Consider the following 23,464-nt stretch of genomic DNA (forward strand, 5'->3'; position numbering starts at 1 on the left):
AAATCGTAGCAATTGAAATAAACAGAAACTAATTAAATTTCAACATAACGTATGATTAATTCGTCGATTGTTCGTTAAACTTCGTTTGTTATTTTATTACGATAAAATATTATACAGATAAATTGTTTTTATCTTTACGCTTTTTTAGCGTGGGCTGCTTTTTAAAAACCTACCAAAATAACGTTTTATGTGTAACAAATTAGGCTCACAAATCCCGTGTCAAAACTATAAACATCCAATAAGAAACTCTTCTCAATTTTTTATTAATTATTTGACTCAAAAATTCGGCAACGTTTGACACATAATCTATACATATATTGTCATATAGTTAATATAACTTTATATTACTATAAAGTTAATCCCATTATCATTTGATTATGAAAATCTCGGCTATAGAAATTTAAATGTCTGTGTACTCACCTGGCGCCGAATAAATCTAACAAGCCAAACAGTGGCCTACATTCTGCAATCGTCTGGAAAGAAAACATTTTTATTAAAATATTCAAAAATAGCTGTATGTTCGACAGTTCGACTCTACCGTCAAAATCAAGTAGGTACCTATAGATCATACACGGAAGTCATTCTTAAGTTAATCGTCAAGTTGTGGCCCACATTCGTGTGCAAATAAATAAAAAATACATATAACACTTAACAGTTTTCTTTGCCTGACCACCGCTGATTATTATTGGCGATATTTTTCATTATCTTATGAAAAAGAATTCACGAAGAAGTCCTTGCCAATATTAAAATTATGCGCAATAAAAAAACGGTATAAAGCCGGGATTCGAACACGCCCGTTGAAACCTACTAATAAAAGTTTAAGCGAGTTTAACCACTCCTCTCTTCGAAGATACTCTCCTCAAAGCCACAGTAAGCATCGGAATACTGGGCGTTGACACATCGAATGACGTTCAGTTTAGCGGTCATTGGGAAGGAAAGGCTAAATTAGCATCTAAAAAGCTTAATATACCTATAGAACAAGGCTTGCAACTCTTTAATGCGCAAATTCGGCCCCCCATGGAGTACTGTGTTCACCTCTGGGCGGGAGCACCCCAGTACCATCTCCTATCCCTTGACGTATTCAACGAAGAGCGATTTGAATCGTCGACAGCCAGTTACTTTCCGGGCGGCCTTATCCCTTTGCGTTGCGTAGATATGCGGGGTCTCTCTACATCTTCTACCGCATTTACCATGGATAGTTTTCAGAGGAGTTGCTTGGAGTAATACCCGCAGCTCAGTTTCATCATCGGACGTTAAGGCAGAATACAAAATACCATCCGTATCTCAATGCAGTTTTTGCCACACACCACCACTATGTGAAACCAGTTGCCCACTGAAATATTTCCGAACCAAACCACCGACTTAGGGCCCAAAGAAAAGAGCGTACCAATTCTTAAAAGGCCGCAACGCACTTGCAAGCCTTCTGGGCAATGTGAGTGTCCATGGGCGGCGGTATCATTTAATATCAGATGAGCCTCCTGCCCGTTGGCTTATATTAAAAAAACTAATATTTGTTGGCCAATTTTATCGCGCGCTTTTATTCCTATTTACATTGCGGTTGTCGACAACAAAAGAAAAACCTATACTAACGCGGAATTCATGTTAAGCGCTAAGTATCTACCCTAACTCACTTCCAGCTTTTCGATAACCGAAGACGCATAATTAATCACTCGCTGCATCACGTTGAAGTGAGTTCGTAAGTGAATTGGTCTAGATTTAGGTATAAAACACGGGCCTGTATCGGTTCTTGAAATTATGTAAAAGATAGTTGGTCGGTTCCTACTATTCAAGAGGAAAAAATAACTAGTTTATAAACAGAATAAACCTTATTAAACTTTCTAAAATATACAAAAAAGGTCGCATATTTATTACCCATTTCTTTTCTAGTTTAACATAGCGGAAATGTCAGCGCAACACGTCACAAGATAGTTTACACGTAGAAATAGAAGAACTTACCAAAAACAGTAACAATGGCAGGAGATAGACAAATACTCCGCTTGACAGTACACGACGATCGTACGACATCTTTCTAGTATATCTACGACACGATATAACCCGCTTATATACTTCAAATAAACAAAGCCTTTATATTCTTGTTTTCATTCAAATAACGCCTTGTGCTATTTGCTATTGATGATAGCGCAACTAATCATTAATAAGTACTATTGTTTCCATTATTACACTGGTATCATAGGAATATATTTAAATGAGAATATGCACTACATAGCAACAATATAAATGGAAGATTATATAGTAGCATAACATTCCATTTCTTTAAATAATAAAAAACGAAAAAAAGTTAGTTTGTAATTTTCTTCTATATTCTTGGCAGGCATTAAATAAACACCTTTCCGTCTAAAATATACCTGAATATAAAGACAAATTAAAACACTTTGGAAGTCTCTTTAAAATATATAAGTTCCTACTATCTTAAATTGTACACGAACGCTTTATAACGCACATCCGATTCTAATTTCTAACCCTCACTTTATTTCTAGTCTATGGATCAAAATTGGCATATCCTGTATCGTATCGTAATCGTCCCTCGTGGTTCGATCAAAAGGCAGAGGGGTTAAGGGACGTGGGACGAGGGTAGGGTGAGATTGTGCCAAAAATTCAGTATTCGCGCGACGCTCAGCAAGGGCGCTTGTGTTGTGTCGTGTTCCGTCCTTCGATTCGCGGTGAGTTGATTTATGGGTTAAAATATTTATTTTGAAAATACTGTTTTTTTTCAAATTAATTTATCATATCAAGATTTTTACGTAGCTTTCAAATTTTTCCGGACATCGCGAATATAATCTTTTTTTATTTGTTTATTATTTTTCTTGTTTACCGATTAAAACATTATGTTTTAGAATTATATTATAAATTATGCAAGTAACTTGGTACCATCTTATCTAACGAACTTGGCAACAATTTATGCGCCGACAACTTCTTATATTTTGTGATATTGAACTTGCTCCTATTCTTACATTTATGTTGTATACCAAAGTAGGATAAAGGAAAAAGTAATAGTATTAAATCTAGTTAATATTTAAAAACAAAGTCTTTACAGGCGGCTCAGAAAACTCATTAGGAAACAGAATTTTCGGTTTTAATTAGCTATTACAAAATAACATTTAAATAGCGTCTCGTAAATATTATGTTTTATATTTGTTTGACATTATAATTAATATCTTATTATATCTTAGTTATAAAAATAACAGTATAATATTTAAATTATTTGCCTGTTTTGGCAAAGGATCGCATGCATTCCTTGTGTAGGAATAAACTGGTAGTAGCATCCAAAAATTTGTTGGTTCAAAGTAGATGAAGTTTAATGTATTTCAATAAATTTTCATAAAAAAAACGATTATTACGGCGATTTAAAAAATAAAAAAATTCATTTCACTTTAACATATTCTGAAGTATCAAGTCCATATATTAAGTATTGTTTCTCAATTGATCGAAATAACTCTTGGCTACGACAGGTCTAATTCATTCAATAAAATATTAATAAAAATATCTAACCTAGTACCAAAGACAAGTAAAGTAAACAGTGTTAATTGTCTTTGCTAGGCATGGCTAGTACACTTACTAGTCCCGTGCTAGTGGATTTTCATTAATTATTTGACTTACCTAAAACTGTTTATAATAAAGAAATTAACTTCTACATAATTTAACCAACGTGTTTTGTGTATAAGCCTCTTCAAAAATAAATTAAATGGCAAATCGAAATACCCAATATAATGTGATGCAGACCATTCATTTAAATTGTAAACGACCTTCATTAACATAGCGTTGATTCAGATGTAATCCTTGTTAATACCGTTCCGAGAGGTCCCGGGGGACAACAGCCCAAATCCCTCGCACCCGTTGACAATTTCACGTAATCTGTGCAGCTGTCAAAATTGACAGTTGCCTATTGTGAGATGACAAGACAGCGCGCGGCAAAAATTTAAAATTGTGGTTTATTTTTTACCGACTTTAAACCGAAGGACTATTCGATTTGCCGTGTAATAATTTTTCTTAATTTGGATTACCATAAATTAACCAAATGGGATATTTATGACATGTATATATATATAAATAAACTAATTACACATGAAACATTTAATTATCTTAAGTAATACAAGAAGGAATATTGCTACTAAATATTTTTAGAGCCTTAAACCGACTTTGGTTTAATTAATAAAAAAAATATTGTTCGGGTATTATAAAATGTATGTAAATGTTAAAAAATTAGTGGGCTATGTGTGTTATGTATACATGACGCATACTTCATATTTACCTACCTTAAATTAGTTAAATTTAAAGTACAATTAAATAAAAAATACATAATTTTGATTTCACATGTTTAAACTTAAATGGTACTAATATGTTCGGTATTTATGTTTTCATTTGTATGGACGACGCATGTGAGGTAACATTTCATCAATATATCAAACGGGGATATTTCCGACAGCAACTTGTAATTTTACTAGAAACTTCAACCCCGGGGATTCCACCCATACGAATCCAGACTACGAAAGTTAGTAGGTAACTTCTTAATCCTAAATAAAAGTTTATTTAAAATGTATAAGTTACAAAAAAATAGTATCTTTGTACAAATGATTAGCAAAAATGAATGATTAAATTTTTAAGAAAATTCTGGCAATTTTTTTTCCTAGATTTAAGTTCACAGAAAACAGTGCGACACATACACATGAATGTACACTGTACATGAATTACAATCTAGCCTATAACATATATACAAAATTAGTGATTAGCTTAAACTACCAATGTTCATTATCAGTCTTAGTGTTCTATAATTTTGACACTATGTTCGTTTGTTCGAGATTTGACGACTCATTGGTCCAGTCACTAGTGGTTAGTACCCCTGACTGCGAATCCATGGGTCCCGGGTTCGATCCCTGGCTGAGACGAACATCGATGTGATGAGCATTTGGTGTTGTGCTTAGGTCTTGGGTGTTTAAATATGTATTTATATGTTTATCTATATATCCGTTGCCTAGTACCCATAACACAAGCTTCACCAGCTTAGCATGGGACTAGGTCAATTGGTGTGAATTGTTTGCATTTATATTCACTACACTAGTTTTATTACCTCAAAAGGTTTAGTTCTCTTCAAGCGTCTTGTTCCTGTTGTATCAAGTAGTTGGGTGATGATGAAGATGGAAAATGTAAATTAAAATCAGAAATTTTTCAGTCAGTGCATGACTCAGAATTTGTAGTTTGTAATGTACGTAGTTATAATTTTGTTTATGGTCAAGATAGATAGTTCTTCTTCCTTTGTCCAATTAGATCACTTATGGCTTTGGTTTTTGTCTCTTTTTTAAATAACAATGTTAATTGTTTAAAGACTTAACTCTTTATGAAAAATTTCAACCGGTTCATCGTAGTTTCCAATGGCTTGATGATAAGCCGTTAAGTAGGATTTTGCTAAACGTAAGTTAAGTGAGATTATCTACTTAGGGCTTCATACAATCCTGATATAACTTAAGTAACTTAACAAAGGAATTTTAGGGCTAATGTAATCTTATGTCGGAATTTTTGAGGTTTATCTAGAAGCTGACTTGACAGAACTTTTAATATGCATACAACATAGAGGGTGTTAGGTGAGTGTTCTGTCTATTGAAGTTGACGTTTTGCATGATTGGTTTTGGGTTGATTGAGGTATTGAATATGTGAACATCCGATGTTAGGAAACAAGCAATGAGTACAAGCGAAAATTTAAATCCTAGATTTAGAATAATGAAGGCGCCTTTACGACATAATGTCGCCAATTAACGTCACATTTTTGTAAAAAAAGTAATTTTTAAAATATACCAAAGTAATAAATACAACATCAAAGTTGAAAGTTGAAACCGTACAGTAACTGTTACCGTAGAGTATTTTTTCTACAAAAATAGCTTTAGCAAAAACCAGGGTTTTCTGATTATTTTTTAAACGCCTAATGCTATGTTTAAGGTAAAACTTAAGGTATAATAATAATCATAATTAGGAAACCTAATCAGACTTCTATTGAACATTGTTTTAGTTATTTCTCAAAGCATTCAACCCCCCCAAGCATCTGTAGAGGTGTAATTATTGTCTATATAGAAATTTCGCATTGGATACGTTTTGTATCCCTTTGTATCCCGATGGTTTTAATATGGACACAAAATAGCTATTTTGTGAATAACTCAAGCTGGATCCATCCCGAACGATGACGTGGTGCCCAGAGGTCTATGGTGCGTGGAGGTTCTCCGTCAATAAGTTCAGCTTATTGTTTTTTTTCTGGATAACACCATTAATGGAGGAATTGACCAGACGCTAACATACAAGTGACAACAGTAACCCTCCCCTTTCAGCAGGCGACAATTTATGAACTGGTTTTTCTTACCTTTCGCAGTTAGAATTTCAATCTGAACTATGCTAATTGCGGGGTTGAAATTAACCTTTTGTAGTTCAAGTTAAAATATTCAGCATGTCAAAAAAAGATTTCAGCGTTTTCAGAAGCCAGGAGCTGCGTTTCACTGTCAAACTTTTACAATGGCCGACTCACAAAACTAGATTTGAGGAATTAAAATTATATGACGTAATTTAGAGAAATATCGACGGGGACGAAATTAAGCTCGGAGACGAAGTTTGGCGACCTTACCTTAATAACAATTGGTTTACGAAACAGAAAATACGTCTTTTAAGTTATTTCAGCAGTATCATCTGTATTTGTCACACAATTCACGTATAATTGTAATTTGGAATAGCTCCAATTTAGCAATTTGTATCTAATTTCATTTCGTTTCCCTAAAGCGGGGTTACAAGTGAGGATTCGTCTACAAAGAGATTAGCTAAGCTGGGAAGCCTTTGCGAAGGTCGCGAGGCACGATTACACGGATTAGCTAAGCGTTGGTTATGTGATAAGTTTAAAACGATCTTGACTTTAAACCTAATGCTCAATCGCCGTTTAAATATAGAATGATTTACATCCAGTTCTTGTGGGTAGCAAAATAGTTAATTTCTTTAAAGTTGTGTTACCAGCCAGCTAATTTAAAAAAAATAACACACCATAGACAACCAAAGGGGTCTATCAAACCTCACCTCAATGGGTGATCTACGCTGTTAGTATTGCAATTGGTACTTAGAAGCGTCATTATGGTTTTTAGCTTTTTGTTACTGCTGGAAGGAAGCTGTTACTGCTAGCACATGTGTGGTCAAATTAGCGCTTTATATAGCTGCAGCGGTAGTGTGGAGGAACCTTTTTGCCTTGTTGATCATGTCCAGAGGCTTGAAGGCCTTTTAATTGAACTTACGGTAGTAGAAAATACCGTGAGGCAACTGGCATGTGTTGGCGTTTTTTCCTTTCCTAAAATGTATGACATGTATGAGACATGAGCTGATCATCTACTTACCTTTAAAGTAAAAGAGCAGGGAGAGAGAGACAGAAATCTGACGTCCCTATTGTATAGTATTACAACTGGACTGGACTTTTGTTTATTATAAAATATATCTGTAATAAAATAGATAACACTATAATATACTTATTCATTTATTAACACTTCGTTGCTAGTATACAGAAATACAGTACAATTAAGATAATTAAATAAAAAGGAGGGCAACTGGCGGCCTTATCACTTCCGAGCGATCTCTTCCAGGCACTATATCTATTTAGATTCTAATGTCACATCTATCACAAGTCTACAGTCTTGCCACATGTGTTTTTCTTATTGCGTACAATTTCCTTTGCATTGTAACTATTGCAAATAAATGTTGTCTTGTTATTTATCAGTAAAATTAACGGCGTACCATCTACTGCACCTTTATTGCACTTGTTACAACTTTAGTGTGCCCATAAACAAGCTTTGTTACCTCTAAGATGCGATCAAATATCTTTTGTGTTTGTTTTAAAATAAGTTTAAATAAAACAAAATATCTAAGTCGAATATATTATAAATAGTATAGTATAAACAATTTCTTTTGAAAACTAAAACAAAAATAGTAACTCGCTTAAGGCTACTAGACACGGGCCTTCAGCCGAATTACGTCATAAACGGGATTCACAATATTTTACCGTCCCTAATAAATACGTTGCCACGTCATCGTTACTAGTATAAGAATATAAGGCTTTATCTTGTTGAAGTTATACTTCTTTAGGCGTGTTATGAAATATTGATGAGAGTGAAATTTTATGATGCGCGCGCACCGTGACACAAAATTAACAGAATGAAGTTGCCCACGGAAGGTGCTACGGCATTGGACATAATTTAAAAACAACATTCGAATAATAATAGAATTTATGTTACACTTAATGTAAGAGCATAATAATAAATATTTATTTATTTAATTTTTCAAATGTAAACTGAACTTTATTGACTATACATAATGACTCCTTTTCCAGTCTTTGATTATTTAATTGTAATTAATTATTTGCATGCAATCAAAAACTATTTTTAATAATGCCAAAGAAGTATAACTTCTTACGCGCGTACATAATTACACGCACCCTTTTCTTTATTTATTGTATACATAATCTGAAATAAAAAAGAAGTTTATAACAGTGTGGTGGAAACACAAACTGGACACAATTTTTCTGTCCAGCAAGACGTCGAACCGATTTATATAATTAACTTATATACTTAGGCCAAATGACACACACGTCATAACAATAGCCATTAAATAATAATAATTAATTGCGCCATACCTTGAAACATCGACGTTCCATAGATAGCCAATGGAAGAAACCTGTTTTCAACGAGAATTCTCATTCGTATACAGTGGAATTATTATAGAGTTGTATAGAAGTGTATGTTAATTTGTCGACACGAACTGGCATATTCATACAAATTAAGTTTTCGACTTTTTACATACACTTGTACCCCCAGGTTGTATTCCTGTATTTGAATAAGACTTTAATGAAGATTATGTCTGATTAGTATAATTTTTGGTTATGCATAATTTATAATTGTTTGGTTTATGCAATAATTTAAATTTAATATTATTTCTTGTTATGACAGTAATAAGTGCAGCTGGTAGCGAGTTTATTAAATTAGGAATAAGATAGTCTCATGTTTTTTCCCATATAGATTATTGTATTTGGGCAATGGTGATTAGTTTTTTTAACTTTCTACGTGTTGAAACGTGTTTAACTCGTAAAATATAATATATCGGGTAAATTGTCACTTATAATTATAATTAACTAATTAAACAAAAATGGATTATCCTATAATGACCAATAATACCTTTTTCAGATGCAGCGGCCGTGCAGATGAGCCGGTATCTCCGTCCTGCTCGCACACATCCCTCTCCCCTGCACGATGCCGCGCCGGCACCCCCGCACTCTCTACTCTCTTCTACTTATTGGTAAGTAAGTCTTTAGATACTGTTGGCTAGTTGTCATTTATCAGTCAAGTTAAAAAAAAAAATACCATTGCCAGAGCTACCTAAGGGCCTTAGCACACTAGCGGTTTGCGAGCGGCTTCGGGGCAGAGCGGGCACGCAGCGAATACGTTGCGAAGACGCCGCGCATTCGCAGTGAATTCGTTGTGGACGCGCAGCGAGACCGCCGCGAATAACAGCAGCGTGGACGCCATTTTGTACAGTCTCGAACAATCGCGAACATGTTTTGGATTATTTTTTATTCGTTTACTAAACGTAACAATTATTTACGGGCGCCCGTCCCGCCCCGCAACCGCTCTCAAATCGCTAGTATGTTAAGGCCCTAAAAGACCCAGGTTCGTTACAGTTCTCGCCGTCCTCCTATTTAAAAGTTATCGGTGTTCCATTGGATTATTCTTTAAAAATTTATGTCTATTGTATACTAATAATATTAATAATAATATTAATAATAATATAATAATATTAATTTTATTATAGCAATATAATATTAACGATGGTAGACAGATACAGTAAGAATATCTTAAAATATCAAGTGAACATAAGGCGGAAAGCTATTAACCTTCTATAATAATATCGTAATATTAAGAAATAAGACTTCATAAAGTATCAATAAATGGATATTAGAATATTGGCCATAAAATCTTTCAACCCTTACCATTTTAAACCTTAAAGTCAAAAGCATCGATGCAATATAACCCTTTAAAAACTTAAAAAAGACGCTGTCATTAGCAGCTTAAAGCAACGCTTGGAAAGCCCGCAGGACATTGCTTTGTCGGGAGCTTTTTTAGTTATAGTAACGGCTTTATGGTCAGCCTCAATAGAGCTTGAAAAGATCTTTAGATAGAAGAGGCGAGCCTCTGGCGGTCGCTTTGAAAATCTAGGGACTGCACACTTAGCTCAGAGCCTGGAGTGGGTCGAGTTCCAGATATCAAAATTGTTTAATGGATACGTTTATAAGCTTCTAAAAAACTTGGTATGACCTATTACTTTAATGAAAGATTACCGTTACCGTCTTTAGTATGTTGCGAAAACCGATTGCATTATCTAAATAAATGTTGCCGTTCAGATTTAGATGAAATATATGTATTGCATCTCAGACATTTGCTCTCCGTTTTATATTTAAATCTTAGAGGAAATCTACCTTTAGTCCGCAATATAGAAACGCACGTTGGGTTATGTTTTTCGTCTAATAATAAAGGCTACATTAACACAAAGATACAATTTTAAATATACCTTTAGCAATAATTTAGTCAGAACTAATTACTATAATTTTTCTTAGAGAAAAGTTTTGACTGTTTCTTCGCCGTTCTACAAAAAATACGTAGAATAAAACTTTTGTCCTGAATAAATTATAGCGACTATTTTCCCTAATATTTCACAAATATTATGCCCGGCCGAACGGAAGGACTTCGCTCATACGTATAATTCGAATGTAATATATTGGCAAAATATGTAACTTCGGCAATTCAATTATTATCGTTTTCAATGGGTATTTTGATCCCGATTTTCTAATTTATAGGATGATGCCATCAAAATGTTTCTGTTGCGCACTACTGGATTAATTAAGAATTGAATTATTCAGAGATATTTATAAGCTAGTAATCCTCATAGTAAAATCGCCTCGTGCGTGGTCGCCGGATGTCTTGGAATGAGTTTAGATGCCTATTTATATTGACTCAAACAATATTAATTAAACAGACACAACAGGAGTCGGAGATAAACGTTGAGATCCTGACTATTGATAGTACATAATATATAAGGTTTATATACTTACCTATAAGATATCTATTATATAACAATTCTATATACAACTTATATGTAAGTATTTACAAATGCTAGATTTTTTGTAAATTTATTATGAATTTAAAAGTTAGGTAACCTACCTACTGTTTTAAAGTTGCAACATCACACTAATTTAAAAAATCAAAGTACTACTTACAAATAGAAGAAAGTAGTATAATATACAATATATATCAAAGTATTTACAAATATTAACAATCCAGTTGTGCTACAACCCTAAATGTGTGTTGGCTTTAGATTTCATCCGTCTCTTATAGTACGGGAGGTAGCAACGTTTGAAAAAAAAGAATTTTAGGTCAGCTGATTTTGTGATATGTCTTCCTTCTTGCACTTCCGGTTAGAGTCTGGGCAATCTGGCTGGCGGTAGTGGTTGCGTTCATTAGTGCGCATCCTATCTGTCCAGGTAAAAATCCTGGATTTTAAAAGCATTTTAAGAAGCGTAATTTTTAATTTTTCGTTTTTAAATACGTCTACCTGACATACTTTTTTTATTGCCAGACATTTTTCACGTTGCTAACTATGTGCCAGACGCGATTTTAAGTTTTATTTTTATGAAAATTTCAAAGCATTTTAGAATGTCTGTAATTTTAATATTATGTTATTTAAATATAAGGAAAACTGAAAATGAATTTGCCAGACATTAATTCGATTGTTAAGTCTTGAATTAAAATGATAAAGTATTGCAGTATGATGAAGCATTGCATTTTAAGAAGCGTAATTTTTGATTTTTCCTTTTTAAATACGTCTACCTGACATACTTTTTTTATTGCCAGACATTTTGCACGTTGCTAACTATGTGCCAGACGCGATTTTAAGTTTTATTTTTATGAAAATTTCAAAGCATTTTAGAATGTCTGTAATTTTAATATTATGTTATTTAAATATAAGGAAAACTGAAAATGAATTTGCCAGACATTAATTCGATTGTTAAGTCTTGAATTAAAATGATAAAGTATTGCAGTATGATGAAGCAATGCATTTTAAGAAGCGTAATTTTTGATTTTTCCTTTTTAAATACGTCTACCTGACATACTTTTTTTATTGCCAGACATTTTTCCCATTGTTAACTATGTGCCAGACGCGATTTTAAGTTTTATTTTTATGAAAATTTCAAAGCATTTTAGAATGTCTGTAATTTTAATATTATGTTACTTAAATATAAGAAAAACTGAAAATGAATTTGCCAGACATTAATTCGGTTGTTAAGTCTTGAATTAAAATGATAAAGTATTGCAGTATGATGAAGCATTGCATTTTAAGAAGCGTAATTTTTGATTTTTCCTTTTTAAATACGTCTACCTGACATACTTTTTTTATTGCCAGACATTTTTCCCATTGTTAACTATGTGCCAGACGCGATTTTAAGTTTTATTTTTATGAAAATTTCAAAGCATTTTAGAATGTCTGTAATTTTAATATTATGTTATTTAAATATAAGGAAAACTGAAAATGAATTTGCCAGACATTAATTCGGTTGTTAAGTCTTGAATTAAAATGATAAAGTATTGCAGTATGATGAAGCATTGCATTTTAAGAAGCGTAATTTTTGATTTTTCCTTTTTAAATACGTCTACCTGACATACTTTTTTTATTGCCAGAAAATTTTCACGTTGCTAACTATGTACCAGACGCGATTTTTAGTTTTTTTTTATAAAAATTTCAAAGCATTTTAGAATGTCTGTAATTTTAATATTATGTTATTTAAATATAAGAAAAACTGAAAATGAATTTGCCAGACATTAATTCGATTGTTAAGCCTTGAATTAAAATGTAAAAGTCATGAAAAGTATTGCAGTATAATGCTTGTAGTACGAGCATAAAAAGGAATATAAAATTTGATTAAAATTAATAATCAACACTTTATTTAAATTGTCCTAATTACTAAATGTAAGTTATGAATAATTAATATTAAGTTTTCAAGTTTTTTTAGCGTATAGTGACGTCACAAAAAAGAGGCATCTTCATAATCATCATCATCATCGTCGCTGTCTTTGTCGGTGTCATTCATATCATCTTCTTGGGAACTTTCGTTATCTTCTAAAACTATATCTCTATCTCTTAACAATCGAATTAATGTCTGGCAAATTCATTTTCAGTTTTTATTATATTTAAATAACATAATATTAAAATTACAGACATTCTAAAATGCTTTGAAATTTTTATAAAAATAAAACTTAAAATCGCGTCTGGCACATAGTTAGCAACGTGAAAAATGTCTGGCAATAAAAAAAGTATGTCAGGTAGACGTATTTAAAAAGGAAAAATCAAAAATTACGCTTCTTAAAATGCAATGCTTCATTATACTGCAATACTTTATCATTTTAATTCAAGACTTAACAATCGAATTAATGTCTGGCAAATTCATTTTCAGTTTTTATTATATTTAAATAACATAATATTAAAATTACAGACACTCTAAAATGCTTTGAAATTTTTATAAAAATAAAACTTAAAATCTCGTCTGGCACATAGTTAGCAACGTGAAAAATGTCTGGCAATAAAAAAAGTATGTCAGGTAGACGTATTTAAAAAGGAAAAATCAAAAATTACGCTTCTTAAAATGCAATGCTTCATCATACTGCAATACTTTATCATTTTAATTCAAGACTTAACAATCGAATTAATGTCTGGCAAATTCATTTTCAGTTTTTATTATATTTAAATAACATAATATTAAAATTACAGACATTCTAAAATGCTTTGAAATTTTTATAAAAATAAAACTTAAAATCGCGTCTGGCACATAGTTAGCAACGTGAAAAATGTCTGGCAATAAAAAAAGTATGTCAGGTAGACGTATTTAAAAAGGAAAAATCAAAAATTACGCTTCTTAAAATGCAATGCTTCATTATACTGCAATACTTTATCATTTTAATTCAAGACTTAACAACCGAATTAATGTCTGGCAAATTCATTTTCAGTTTTCCTTATATTTAAATAACATAATATTAAAATTACAGACATTCTAAAATGCTTTGAAATTTTTATAAAAATAAAACTTAAAATCGCGTCTGGCACATAGTTAGCAACGTGAAAAATGTCTGGCAATAAAAAAAGTATGTCAGGTAGACGTATTTAAAAAGGAAAAATCAAAAATTACGCTTCTTAAAATGCAATGCTTCATCATACTGCAATACTTTATCATTTTAATTCAAGACTTAACAATCGAATTAATGTCTGGCAAATTCATTTTCAGTTTTTATTATATTTAAATAACATAATATTAAAATTACAGACATTCTAAAATGCTTTGAAATTTTTATAAAAATAAAACTTAAAATCGCGTCTGGCACATAGTTAGCAACGTGAAAAATGTCTGGCAATAAAAAAAGTATGTCAGGTAGACGTATTTAAAAGGGAAAAATCAAAAATTACGCTTCTTAAAATGCAATGCTTCATCATACTGCAATACTTTATCATTTTAATTCAAGACTTAACAATCGAATTAATGTCTGGCAAATTCATTTTCAGTTTTTCTTATATTTAAATAACATAATATTAAAATTACAGACATTCTAAAATGCTTTGAAATTTTTATAAAAATAAGACTTAAAATCGCGTCTGGCACATAGTTAGCAACGTGAAAAATGTCTGGCAATAAAAAAAGTATGTCAGGTAGACGTATTTAAAAAGGAAAAATCAAAAATTACGCTTCTTAAAATGCAATGCTTCATCATACTGCAAAACTTTATCATTTTAATTCAAGACTTAACAACCGAATTAATGTCTGGCAAATTCATTTTCAGTTTTCCTTATATTTAAATAACATAATATTAAAATTACAGACATTCTAAAATGCTTTGAAATTTTCATAAAAATAAAACTTAAAATCGCGTCTGGCACATAGTTAGCAACGCGAAAAATGTCTGGCAATAAAAAAAGTATGTCAGGTAGACGTATTTAAAAAGGAAAAATCAAAAATTACGCTTCTTAAAATGCAATGCTTCATTATACTGCAATACTTTATCATTTTAATTCAAGACTTAACAATCGAATTAATGTCTGGCAAATTCATTTTCAGTTTTTATTATATTTAAATAACATAATATTAAAATTACAGACATTCTAAAATGCTTTGAAATTTTTATAAAAATAAAACTTAAAATCGCGTCTGGCACATAGTTAGCAACGTGAAAAATGTCTGGCAATAAAAAAAGTATGTCAGGTAGACGTATTTAAAAAGGAAAAATCAAAAATTACGCTTCTTAAAATGCAATGCTTCATTATACTGCAATACTTTATCATTTTAATTCAAGACTTAACAATCGAATTAATGTCTGGCAAATTCATTTTCAGTTTTTATTATATTTAAATAACATAATATTAAAATTACAGACATTCTAAAATGCTTTGAAATTTTTATAAAAATAAGACTTAAAATCGCGTCTGGCACATAGTTAGCAACGTGAAAAATGTCTGGCAATAAAAAAAGTATGTCAGGTAGACGTATTTAAAAAGGAAAAATCAAAAATTACGCTTCTTAAAATGCAATGCTTCATCATACTGCAAAACTTTATCATTTTAATTCAAGACTTAACAACCGAATTAATGTCTGGCAAATTCATTTTCAGTTTTCCTTATATTTAAATAACATAATATTAAAATTACAGACATTCTAAAATGCTTTGAAATTTTTATAAAAATAAAACTTAAAATCGCGTCTGGCACATAGTTAGCAACGTGAAAAATGTCTGGCAATAAAAAAAGTATGTCAGGTAGACGTATTTAAAAAGGAAAAATCAAAAATTACGCTTCTTAAAATGCAATGCTTCATCATACTGCAATACTTTATCATTTTAATTCAAGACTTAACAATCGAATTAATGTCTGGCAAATTCATTTTCAGTTTTCCTTATATTTAAATAACATAATATTAAAATTACAGACATTCTAAAATGCTTTGAAATTTTTATAAAAATAAAACTTAAAATCGCGTCTGGCACAAAGTTAGCAACGTGAAAAATGTCTGGCAATAAAAAAAGTATGTCAGGTAGACGTATTTAAAAAGGAAAAATCAAAAATTACGCTTCTTAAAATGCAATGCTTCATTATACTGCAATACTTTATCATTTTAATTCAAGACTTAACAACCGAATTAATGTCTGGCAAATTCATTTTCAGTTTTCCTTATATTTAAATAACATAATATTAAAATTACAGACATTCTAAAATGCTTTGAAATTTTTATAAAAATAAAACTTAAAATCGCGTCTGGCACATAGTTAGCAACGTGAAAAATGTCTGGCAATAAAAAAAGTATGTCAGGTAGACGTATTTAAAAAGGAAAAATCAAAAATTACGCTTCTTAAAATGCAATGCTTCATCATACTGCAATACTTTATCATTTTAATTCAAGACTTAACAATCGAATTAATGTCTGGCAAATTCATTTTCAGTTTTTATTATATTTAAATAACATAATATTAAAATTACAGACATTCTAAAATGCTTTGAAATTTTTATAAAAATAAAACTTAAAATCGCGTCTGGCACATAGTTAGCAACGTGAAAAATGTCTGGCAATAAAAAAAGTATGTCAGGTAGACGTATTTAAAAGGGAAAAATCAAAAATTACGCTTCTTAAAATGCAATGCTTCATCATACTGCAATACTTTATCATTTTAATTCAAGACTTAACAATCGAATTAATGTCTGGCAAATTCATTTTCAGTTTTTCTTATATTTAAATAACATAATATTAAAATTACAGACATTCTAAAATGCTTTGAAATTTTTATAAAAATAAGACTTAAAATCGCGTCTGGCACATAGTTAGCAACGTGAAAAATGTCTGGCAATAAAAAAAGTATGTCAGGTAGACGTATTTAAAAAGGAAAAATCAAAAATTACGCTTCTTAAAATGCAATGCTTCATCATACTGCAAAACTTTATCATTTTAATTCAAGACTTAACAACCGAATTAATGTCTGGCAAATTCATTTTCAGTTTTCCTTATATTTAAATAACATAATATTAAAATTACAGACATTCTAAAATGCTTTGAAATTTTCATAAAAATAAAACTTAAAATCGCGTCTGGCACATAGTTAGCAACGCGAAAAATGTCTGGCAATAAAAAAAGTATGTCAGGTAGACGTATTTAAAAAGGAAAAATCAAAAATTACGCTTCTTAAAATGCAATGCTTCATTATACTGCAATACTTTATCATTTTAATTCAAGACTTAACAATCGAATTAATGTCTGGCAAATTCATTTTCAGTTTTTATTATATTTAAATAACATAATATTAAAATTACAGACATTCTAAAATGCTTTGAAATTTTTATAAAAATAAAACTTAAAATCGCGTCTGGCACATAGTTAGCAACGTGAAAAATGTCTGGCAATAAAAAAAGTATGTCAGGTAGACGTATTTAAAAAGGAAAAATCAAAAATTACGCTTCTTAAAATGCAATGCTTCATTATACTGCAATACTTTATCATTTTAATTCAAGACTTAACAATCGAATTAATGTCTGGCAAATTCATTTTCAGTTTTTATTATATTTAAATAACATAATATTAAAATTACAGACATTCTAAAATGCTTTGAAATTTTTATAAAAATAAGACTTAAAATCGCGTCTGGCACATAGTTAGCAACGTGAAAAATGTCTGGCAATAAAAAAAGTATGTCAGGTAGACGTATTTAAAAAGGAAAAATCAAAAATTACGCTTCTTAAAATGCAATGCTTCATCATACTGCAAAACTTTATCATTTTAATTCAAGACTTAACAACCGAATTAATGTCTGGCAAATTCATTTTCAGTTTTCCTTATATTTAAATAACATAATATTAAAATTACAGACATTCTAAAATGCTTTGAAATTTTCATAAAAATAAAACTTAAAATCGCGTCTGGCACATAGTTAGCAACGTGCAAAATGTCTGGCAATAAAAAAAGTATGTCAGGTAGACATATTTAAAAAGGAAAAATCAAAAATTACGCTTCTTAAAATGCAATGCTTCATCATACTGCAATACTTTATCATTTTAATTCAAGACTTAACAACCGAATTAATGTCTGGCAAATTCATTTTCAGTTTTCCTTATATTTAAATAACATAATATTAAAATTACAGACATTCTAAAATGCTTTGAAATTTTCATAAAAATAAAACTTAAAATCGCGTCTGGCACATAGTTAGCAACGTGAAAAATGTCTGGCAATAAAAAAAGTATGTCAGGTAGACGTATTTAAAAACGAAAAATTAAAAATTACGCTTCTTAAAATGCTTTTAAAATCCAGGATTTTTACCTGGACAGATAGGATGCGCACTAATGAACGCAACCACTACCGCCAGCCAGATTGCCCAGACTCTAACCGGAAGTGCAAGAAGGAAGACATATCACAAAATCAGCTGACCTGAAATTCTTTCTCGAAAACGTTGCTACCTCCCGTACTATTATGATCATTTTTATATAGACAAGTAGATGATCACCACCCCTCCTGACACATGTCAGTTTCAACATTTGAGACATGACGGTTTCCTTACAATGTTTTTCTTCGCCGCACTAGAGAGTATTAGGTGCAATAGACAAAAAGTTCATTGAAGCACGGCCAGGAATCGACCCTTCGACCTCGGGGATGAGAATCGCACGCTGAAGCCATTAGACTAACACTGTTCAAAGTATTTACATAGAAAGCAATTAATCTTCATCAATACAAATTTCTCACGCCGTACGAATATAACAGTATATATTTGTATATCTGTTGAGGGGAAGGAAGGGTGTCAGCAAACAAGAGAGACAAACATCGATTTGATTGGAATGAGTATTAATATTCAGTTCTGATATTGTATTTGCTGTATGAACAGAGGAAATCATAATAGTATTTAAATTAAACTTAATGTCGCCTCCTATTTCGATTATCATATATAAAACTTTACAGGATAAAAAACGCTGTCAAATCAAGGAAAATATGTATGTTTATGTATTTTTTTTTTAAAACGTGCTTAAAGAATATTAATTATTTTATTTATTTTATTTTAAAAGGCACACTAACGAAACACATACAAACACTTATAGAGAACACATAACATAGAAAACAAGATACATGCATGTGCATCAATAACAAGTGTGCACAACATTTAAAGGGAAACATTACAATGAAGAAGAGAAAATAACTTAAACATTAAAAGTAAAAAAAAAACAAAGTAGATTAAAAAAAAAACATGCAATTTACAATTATATAATAAAAAAAAAAACAATAATTTTCTACTTGCAATAATCACTATTGGTCACGGATCAACAGTATTATATTAATATTTAGCAAGTGGGTTGACATAACTAAACACTTATGCTTCTAAAAGTAGCTTAAAACTTTTTTGTTAAAATTTGCTTTATTGCAGTATTGCTTAGTATTGCACTATTAACTGCGGTGTCAACCCATGACCATGCTGTTAAGTACGCACAACGTCGGGGCATAATTGGTTGTGGTAAATGAACGCATTTTGCTTCTTAAATTCCAGCGCTACTTTTAAGGGCACGTGTGTAGAACAGTGCATAAAAGATTTAAATAATGAAGAATAAATATTCCATATTCAAACATTGCAATTATGAAGAGTTGGAAGACTTGTTTGTCTAAACCTAACTATTTTGGGAAGAGTAAACCCTTCAACGAGTCCAAAAAGCTCGAACGAAGTTTACCGTTAGACGTTTTTAGAGTACGGAAATTTTATAACCATCTATTATAGTCTATCTAGGTTCTTGCATTGTACAAACTTTAGTAAATTCATGACAAATTTATATAGAATTGAATATAAAAATCTGTTAACAAATTATATTTTAAGTACATTATTAATATGAATGACGTTCAATTTCGCGGTCATTTGGAAGGAAAGGCTAAGTTAGCCTCTAAGAAGTTTGGTGTGCTCAGCAAGGCGAGACGGTAATTCACCCCGGGCCACCGCTTGCAACTTTATAAAGCGCAAATTCGGCCCCACATGGAGTACTGTTCTCATCTCTGGGCGGGAGCTCACGAGTACCAGCTCCTTCCACTTGACCGTATTCAACGAAGAGTGATTCGAATCGTCGACGACCAGTCACTTTCCGAGCAATCCCTTGGCGTTGCGTACAGATGTGGGATCTCTCTGCATCTTCTACCGCATCTACCATGGATAGTGTTCAGATAAGTAATGCGGACTAATACCTGCAGCTGAGTTTTGTCATCGGACGTCAAGGCAGAATACAAAATACCATCCGTATCACCTTGACGTCCGTCGTTTCACAACTGAGCGTTTTTTAACGCAATTTCTGCCTTTTCTATTCAAACGTGAAAACTGACGAAATTCTCAATAAGGAAAAGTCAAACCTAATCATAATATTACCGATGAAATCCCAAAGGAGTATTGAAATTCAAACAATGTTACAATCAGAATATAAGCCCCTACTCAGCACGGCCACATAAGCTTTACGCACGTTGAGAGCTCCTTAGGGAATTGAGGGTATAGACAAGTAACATTTTGTAGAAGTGGAGCCAAAATTGGTTTAAGCTGTGATTGTTTTTATGATGGAAATTCCATTTCATTAGGAGTGTGCTTAAAAAGTCGGCATTTCGAATTGATTGTCGAAAAATTCAAGAAATAAAAATAATCTGTAAAACTATACGATTACATAATAATAGGATTAAGTATTTGAACAATATTTTATGGTTATATAATTTTTAATATTGGCTCTCATATATTTATAAATCAATTTTAATTTGATTTGAAGATACCTATTATTATGTTGAACTGTGAATAGTAAAGTAACGTGCTTAAAGGTTGTCATGAATTACCAATTAGAGAAATAAGAAACATACATAAAATTAAAACTAATTGTATATCTATTGACAGGCAACACAGCATGCTTTATACCTAATAACTAAAACAGAATTCATAAAAACTAGAAATATGTGATTTAAAAAGCGAGAGATATAAATGAAAACCTATTGCAAAGTTTTGGAAAGAGTCAATTTCAGGGGAAAATTTATTAGCATTACACTTTCTAAGAATAGCAGTGTTAGAACCTAGAATAGTTCTACGAAAGGGTATTCAACCTTTAATTACTAACGGGATACCGGTAGGCAAGGAATATAGTATATTTTTGAAGGCAAAAGGCTTGATAAATTTTATATATAACAGACATGTCCGCCGTATAATGGACTCACCATTTAGGACAAGATTTTAAAGCGATCAATAATATTAAAAGATATAAAAAATAAATAATGTGATTATAAAATCACATAAGGTTTGATTGTAATATATAACTACTACGTAAAATTCTAATTTTTAATTATGTAAGATAAATTTGCACGCCATTATATGTGGCAGAACATGCGGAGTTTAGATTGTACAACCATCAGATTTTTATAACATATTCTTGCAAATAAATTATTATGATTATGATTACTTATTTGATAAGACCCGCCGAACAATATAGATGAAAAAACCCCAAAATATGCCAACTTTTCTGTATTCCCTAGTCTTAACTTATGTGCAGCATAGTGCGTACCACGCCACACTGCAACACTGGATATGACTCCGGACCAAAGTATTTTAAGCGCTATTTTTGTTGTACAATTCTTATATTATTTCTCTTGAAATAATAGTGAAATACTTGCGTAAAACATGGATAGTTTTACTCTGCAACTGGGTTCGATTTTACTGAATTCTGAATTCTGAATTTTACTACCTGAAAATAAACTTTACGGTTGTTCTGAAGTATTTAACGAAAGTATGGTCTTCTTCTTTGCAACAATATATTAAGACAAAATCTAATTAAGTTTTTCATTAAACCTTTTTTTATAAGTTGACAGTTTTTAGGACAAATTGTAGTACTGCTTGCCTGACATACTTAATTTTAGCCGATTTATAATAGGCGATTTGGTTGGTCCTATTCGTTGGCGATAAACAATGTTGCCAGACATTACACTAACAAGCGGATGAACAATTATTAATGAGCTCTATTCAGATGCACAGCAGTTTAATCCTGTTAATTATTAGCCAGCTCCATCACTGTACAGATAACACTAGCGTTACACATTTAGTTATAACATTAAGAATTGGAATGCTTTAAAAATGAACGATTAAAAATATTTATTTCCTTATATGCAAATAGCAATATCGCATAGTTATAAACATCTTGTGTCAAATTTTTATACGAAAATGGGAGTTTTGCGCGTAAGTTAGCAATGCGCAATTTTTTTAAATTTAATTGGAAAATAAAGTAAATAGTCGTATATCGACAATATACATGAGAAAACTCTTATATTAGAATCATTTGAAATGCAGATATAAAAGGGACTTGTTTTATTCATATTAGTAGAGCGCAGACTACCGTCCAAGTAAATTTTCATAAGCCTTAAGATAAATAATATTAATAACTTCATTTAAATTTGACGTATAATGAATTCGGGCGGTGGCTAAAAAGGCATCTCCTGGAGTGTTCTCCAATAGGTCGCATCTCAATATCAGGTGCGATTGTGGCCAACCAGTTTTGTATAAAAAAAACGTAATTAAAATAAGATTTTGTTACATTTTAGAATTGTACACTCGTATGGTTTAAATAGACGATTCCTATATGCAATGGACAATAAGCATTGCCATTACTATTGTATGACTATTTTCAATTTATTCAACATTCAAATCTTTGTGACAGATTCCAGAGCGCGTTTGAAAGTGAGACAAAGGGTTCTATTTATTTCAAATCTACTACATTCAATGTAACCAAGCCAATACAAAAGATAAAACGTTTCAAAACCATTTACATTCAAAAAACCCTGAAATCCGCAATCTCACACACGAACACATTATTGGAAATGGGAAGATAGTGCTGAGAGAAAATAGACTTTATCCCCTGGTAATACGATTCAAATAAATGAATGAAAGAGCTTTAATCCCGACAATCAACGCTCTCGTAGGGCTGCTACATTCGTAGACTACGTTACGCGTTTGTGTAGCGCTGCGTAGCTATCCAGTGTTTATATATGTAATTTATTTTAACTTGTATTATGTGAATTGTATATTATTTGAGTATGACATTTAAGCTTCCAACCGTGTGTGCAAAATTTTGAAAGTGCATGTATGTATGTCTTCAAATAAATTTCTTGTAAAGTAAAAATCATATCAAGATAATTATTTTAATTTTAAATATTACAATGAACCCTACGTTATCATATTGGGGTATCTACTTAGGTGTCATTTACACATTGGTAAGGTCGTAAGTTCTAGTTTATATCGTGCCGGCGGATCGTTAAGAGAAACACGTCTTTAGTTCACAAACGTATATTGGCAACTAAACTTTTATTTTTAGGTTTAAATTG

The 23,464-nt window shown here is 31.3% G+C and overlaps 1 protein-coding gene across 1 annotated transcript in view; it reads left to right on the forward strand.

Annotated features, from left to right (window-relative positions):
- Nucleotides 1-2,602: 2,602 nt before the first annotated feature.
- LOC125055242 overlaps nt 2,603-23,464 on the forward strand; it is a 72,439-nt gene continuing 51,577 nt past the window's right edge. Inside the window, exons 1-2 of the mRNA XM_047657615.1 lie at nt 2,603-2,681; nt 9,210-9,321. Of these exons, the coding sequence (XP_047513571.1) occupies nt 9,276-9,321 (46 nt within the window). The 5' untranslated portion in view covers nt 2,603-2,681; nt 9,210-9,275. The remainder of the gene's footprint in view (nt 2,682-9,209; nt 9,322-23,464) is intronic.

This window comes from Pieris napi, chromosome 13 (genome assembly GCF_905475465.1).
Source record: "Pieris napi chromosome 13, ilPieNapi1.2, whole genome shotgun sequence".
In the NCBI taxonomy this organism is placed as follows: domain Eukaryota; kingdom Metazoa; phylum Arthropoda; class Insecta; order Lepidoptera; family Pieridae; genus Pieris; species Pieris napi.